Below are 6,000 nucleotides of genomic sequence, written 5' to 3'. Positions count from 1 at the left end.
ATGCAGAATAAGGAATCCGTTCCCATTGCAGCTGGTACACGTTCCCGGGAAGCCTTTTTCCTTCCTTTGTGTGTAAGCCTGTGCCATCCATCGCACCATCACAAACGGAACCCACCTCAGGGGGAACTGAAAAAAAGCACAATAGGACCACGTGATAACAAGTGCTGTTAGCCTTTCAAGGCACACATTAAGAAGACTATTAAATTATCTCAGAATATTGCTCTGTATTTGCTGAGGTATAGAAATTGTATGAGCATTTAATTGCCACGTGCCATATTCCCCATTGTGCTTTTAACACACTTCTTCCAGCCCGTCTGGCACGACAAGTGCATGGCAAGTAATTTTAACAGGGGGGGCTACAAATCCTTTGTTGTCATCCTTACACAGTCTGCGGCACACGCTCGGGAAGCTCGTTGTATTGCCAAGCCTTAGATCGAGCTGTAGGGTCCCTGCAATTGTGTGAGCCGCGCGCAGGAGCAGGAAAGCACCTGGAAAACCAGAACTGTCAGAATTCGCCTTCTCGCCAGAGACGCGGGATTGGCGGGGCAGCAGAACTGGGGTGCTGCCCGTTCAGAGCCCGTGTCGCAGTCCAGCGAGCGCCGGGCGCCTCGGCAGCGCTGTTCTTTTGTGGGCAGCGGGAGCCCCCGCCTCTGCCCGCAGGGCGCGGGGGTGTGGAGAGGGGTGTGGAGGGGGGTGTGCCCACCGGCGCTGTGCGCGCCCGCTGCCCCCGGCGCCGCCACCGCCCTGCAGGGGTCGAACCCTCTCCTCCGGGGACGGCTCCGGCGGGACTTGGCGACAGCCGGGCGGGTGGGGGTCGCCGGCGGGCAGAGGCGCCGGGAGCGGCCAGGGCTCGGGGAGGAGGTGCCGGCGGCGGCGGGAGGAGGAGCGGGCGGCCACACGTCACTTTCCCCGGCCGCGTGTTTACGTGGAGCTGAAGATGGCGGCGCCGGTGGCCCCGCCACGGCAGCTGTCGTCGCTGTGAGGCGGGACGGGGCCGGACCGGACCGGACCGGACAGCGAGCGTGTGCGCCTCGGCTGAGGGGAGGGCGCGGGGCGAGCCCCCGCTCCTGCTGCTGGTAACACCCTGCTCTCCCGCACAGACGCCATGGAGGACGAGGAGCGGCTGAAGAAGCTGGAGGCTGGGAAAGCCAAGGTAGGAGGAGGAGGCGGTGGCGTGGCCGGGAGACAGCGGGGTGAGGGCGGGGGAGGTTGTCAGCGGGGCCGGGCCGAGCCGCGCGGTGCGGCGGCGGAGCGGGGCTGCGGCAGGGGCTTGGCGCGAGGCCCCGCCGCGAACAAAGCCGCGGGCGGAGGAAGCGCTTTGTGCCGCCCGCCCCGCGCTCCCCCGCCCGCCGCAGGGCCGGGCTGCGCTCCCGCCCGGGCGGTGGGTGACAGTGCCCGGCGACACCGGCCCCCGACACCTGGCATGCCACAGGTGCCAGTCACGGGGCCGGACGGTGACAGCCCGGACAGCGCCCGCTGCGGCGCCGGACGGAGGAAGAGCCAAGGAGGAAGGGGAGAAGGAGCCTTAACCTCATTACCCTTGGCAGCCGAGGCGCGAATCCCGTTTACCTCATAAGCCTGGGAAACCCTGTGAACCTTTAAGGAAGTTTATGAAACCGACGGCTGTTCTCAGTGTGGACCTAATGCCGTGAGAGAGGATTAGCGGTGCCTCCAGCGGCGCGGCGCGGTGCCCGTGCCGGCGGGCTGGCAGTGCCGTGACTCCCCCGCGGGACCCCGCCGTGCCCGCCCGCACCGCCGTGCGCCGCCACCGCCTCGGGGCTGTCCCGCGGCTCAGGCGCTGCTCTGCGGGCTGACCCCAGGGTTAGGCGGGGAGCTTATCATTTTACTCTAAGCATGGCTCAGTACACGCCGGCTGCACAGCGTTTCGCCTTCTGGGCAGCAGACCAGACTACACTTCAGGAGGACCTGTTTTTAACTTCAAAGAAAGCTTTGGTGTGTTCAACGAGATAAGCTAATTAATGGCATTCTAGATAAAATTAGTGTTTTGGCGTTAGGTATCATCTATTTCCTTCCTGTAGTTATAGCTAAATGATAAGAGTTCAGAAGTTGGTCAGTCATTCATGCTAAAGATACGCATGTAACTTGGCAGGAGCTAATAGCAGAGGCGAAATGAAGACAAGCTAAAGATGAAACTATGAAACATCATTTTCACATCTTATTTGTGTGTACTATAGAAAAGATATAGTTCATCTGCAAAGTATTGAATAGGTATTTTGCTGTATTAGTAAAAAACTTCTTAGTGTGTTTCTGTTTGAGTTCAAACTGTCTGTTGGGAAAATCTCCTAGATGGAGTTGTATGCTTATATAGAAAAACCTGTTCCTTAAATGCTTAGTGCAAGAGTGCTGTTTGCACAACATTATATAGTACTCATAAAAGGCACTGGGACAAATTAGATCCTGGTGGCAGTATATTCTGTTACAGACTGGCTAATTCTTTTGCAGAAAATTAGAAAGTAGTTCATAAATGAAATGGTTGAAGTAGATTTGCCAGTATTATAAAGCACAGTGAAGAATTTAGATTTTTCTGCCCATGTTGGCCTGGGGTTAGAAAATTAATGACAATTACTGAAAATTGAACCAGAAGACAGTAGTCTAGCAGGAATTCAGTGGCTTCCTTCAAACTTTGAGAAAAGCCATGTACAGTTTACTAATTCATTCTGTATTTTAAGAGTACTGCCATAACTTTCACTATTATTCTAGTCTTTTCTGTCTAAAACCGAATGCTGTTCATGTAAGTTTTTGCCTGAAGATTTTAGTATTTTATGCTTTTAAATGTCCCCTGTGATCCAAGTCATTATCACTCCTTAAAACTATACATGGTTTATATGAAAAGGGACTATAAAAGCACTGTGAGTTTTTTCAGATTTTTTGCTTGTCTTCTGTGTTGCATTTACCCCATTTTTACATGTGAATGTAAAAATGTGTTGTATAGTGGAGATTAGGTCACAGTCTTTCAGTGACAAATGTCACTGATAAAAGCAGAAAAGAAGAAATTGTGTTAGCAGAGAGTGAAAGCAGGAGTTCCTCCTGCAGTTGCTTTTCTTGTTTTCAAGCACATTCACAGAAGTGTAATAAGTGCATCTCCTAAAATTGCTTGGCTCCAGTGGGTATTTTCTGCATACCACAGCAACAAGCATCCAGAAAACCTTTGAGCTTTATCACTTGAGAGTTATTTAAATAAAGTAGCTGAGAAAATGTGTTTAAGTGTATGTTGTTATTGTGCCAAAACGTGAAGGTATTGCTATACTGCAGACACCTTAAACCATCCACCTGAAATTACAAACTTTAAATAAGATGTTCCATAAACTGCAGGATGAATGTAGGTAATTGGGAATCTGCTAAAAGAGCCTAGTAGATGCCATGAAGGTGGCTGGTACACTGCTAACTGTGGAGTTATTATACACTGTGGAGTTATTCAGACTTGAGACCTGGATTCTGGTTTGGTTTGGTTTCTTCCTTGTAAAGTCGGCACTGCTAAATCTCAATGTCTGCATGTTAAACCATATGAACTCTCTTGTAAAGCAACCATTTGGTTGTTTTATAATATCAAGTAGGCAAATGTAGCATTTGGTTTTGTGTGCATTGATCTACACTGAAACTTCTTCTTGATGACTTCTAAGACATTGTCCCCCCACATAGATCTTTTACAGAGAAGTGTATTAAAAGTGGATTTTCTGCAAATTAATTTCCTTCTGAGTCCTCCTTTCTTGTTACTGGAAATGAGAAGCTCTCTTGTGAATCTCACCTTGATTGCATGGTGCTAAGTGTAGTCAAGCCTGGCAGAATAGGTCTCAGTGTGAACACACAGCCTTTGCCAGTACATGATTTGAAAATTGAGATAAAAAGTCTTGATGTAGGCTCACCAATATTCATGTGTACCTGCTGATCTTCGGAGACTACACCCAAGTGTGCATTATGAAGCAGTTTGCCCCATGTGTTGTTGTTCTGTCTGTTACAAGTCTCCAAAGGCAAGGGAGGCACAAAGTTAAATTCAGTCAATTACATGCTTCCTTTTCCAGACCTGTAGTCATTCATTTTCTTTTGCCGTGAGTAAATCTGCTGAATATTAACCCAGCCTCTAAAAAGTCTGTCTCCCTTCCATTGAAAATGATATCTCAGTTCCTCTGTAGAACTCCCTTCTCTCCCAAACAGGTAGTTTCTTTATCTTATCTCATGATGTCATTATGGAAGCAAGAAGAGTGTGTGTTAGAAAGCCAGTTAAGGCAAACAGTGTTGACTGTGGTGGAAACTGGAAGGAAAGATGTGTGCCAGCAATAGAAATATAGATGCATGCTGTAAGGTTGATCAATGTCCTAAAACACAGTGACGTTAGAAACACATCAGATGTGTTTTGTGCTTTGCTGAGGAGATTCTGGAATATTGTTGGTGGCCTGAGATAGTGAATGTGTATCTGGTCTTAAAAAAGGACTACGGAGGATGGTGGTTGAAGATCTTGACATGGCATACTACATGTGGATTCCTGTGTGCATCAGTTTGCTTGGAAAGCTCATCTGACATTAAAGATTATTTATTCTAGTTGGGTTGGGTATTTTAATTTCATGTATGTATTTAGCAGCTTAGTAACTGGCTTTTCTTATTAGGGTGTGGGACTGTCCTGATCAGCTCTCAGAACTACAGAGAGTAGTTTGCGAGCTTCAGAATGAAACCACGTGATTGGATTCCCTTGTCAGAAAGTGGCTGAGGGTATTTTGGTGTAGAGCTTCTGAAATTTATAAAAATATTTTAATTTCTATGCACACAGATGCACATGAAAGGCACAGCTGTTATAACTGGCAAAATTGAGATGAAGCTATCAATAGCAAATTTTGTGGAATGATCCATTTTACAGTACTGAAATTTAGTTAGCAAAGTATTTGAATAAGTGTTTAAATTTCTAGTGAGCAAAGGGCACTCCTTAGCTGTATGATTGTTTTTCCTATGGGAGGGGCAAACAAGGGAACGACACTAATACACTTTGTAAGTTCTCTTGTGTTGGTCTAGGATTTCAAGTCTAATGTTAGAATACATAATTTAGTGTTTTGTTTTTCAAAGCTTTTATGAATGTTTGAAATACATTGTTGCAGTGTTTTAAGAAACGGTGTAATTGTTGGAGAACCTGAAGAAATTAGTGATTTGGTTTCGTTTAAACACTTGAGAACAGAGGCTGTTACTGCTTTTGATCTATACCAGAAAATCACTGAGCAGATGGAGCAGTGATGTCGGCTGGGGAAGCTCTAATGGCTCTCAGTGGACAAGTATTACAGGTTGTATAACTAATTTGGCAAGTTATCTTCACAAATTGAATAGTCAAAAGAAATAATTGCATATTTTGTCATCTGGTCATGCATGTAAATATTTCAGATGGCTGGAGATGAAAATGATATGTATTATTAAAATAGCATTGTCTAAGAGTCTGGGAATGTTTGGTGTTTGCATTGCTATGTCTTTCTTTTTTGAGAGGAGAAAAAGATTTTCCTCACTCACCTTTAGCCTCCTTGGACTGAGTAGTTTTGGAAGTCTCAAGGAAAGGTGTTGATACATTTGGGGCTTTTTTTTAAATAAAACACTCATGCAAACATGGAATAGTTATGTGACTCAGTGATTAAAGCTCTAATTTAAATCCCCCAGAAGTACAGATTGTGTGTAAAACACAGTCTTTTTAAACTCCCTGTGATTTACCTGAAGAGGAAAAAAGGCAGCATCTCAGTGGTTATTAAAGGGTTTTTCATCACTGAAGTCACAGATCACAGAATATTCTGGGTTGAAAGAGACCTACAAGGATGATCAAGTTCAACTCTTAAGTGACTTAAGACAGTTACATATGGGGATTGAACCCACAGGAGTGCTGTCAGCACCATGCTCTAACCAACAGAACTAATTTAAGAGTCAGTCAAATTAAATAGATTTGAAACTTACATGTCATTAAATAGCTGGGCTATTAACACATCATCTTTTGCTTTGAAGTGTAGACTGTTCATT

The 6,000-nt window shown here is 46.1% G+C and overlaps 1 protein-coding gene across 9 annotated transcripts in view; it reads left to right on the top strand.

Annotated features, from left to right (window-relative positions):
• Window positions 1-822: 822 nt before the first annotated feature.
• The window catches only part of AKAP9 (A-kinase anchoring protein 9), a 105,557-nt gene continuing 100,379 nt past the window's right edge, over window positions 823-6,000 (top strand). For all 9 annotated transcript variants that reach the window (XM_039713209.1, XM_039713178.1, XM_039713199.1 and 6 more), the window contains exon 1: window positions 823-1,153. In XM_039713209.1, the coding sequence (XP_039569143.1) occupies window positions 1,106-1,153 (48 nt within the window). In that variant the 5' untranslated portion in view covers window positions 823-1,105. The remainder of the gene's footprint in view (window positions 1,154-6,000) is intronic.

This window comes from Passer montanus, unplaced genomic scaffold, assembly GCF_014805655.1.
Source record: "Passer montanus isolate IOZ18808 unplaced genomic scaffold, ASM1480565v1 scaffold10, whole genome shotgun sequence".
Lineage (NCBI taxonomy): Eukaryota > Metazoa > Chordata > Aves > Passeriformes > Passeridae > Passer > Passer montanus.
The sequence above is the reverse complement of the archived record's forward strand: the minus strand, read 5'-3'. Positions and strand labels throughout refer to the sequence as shown.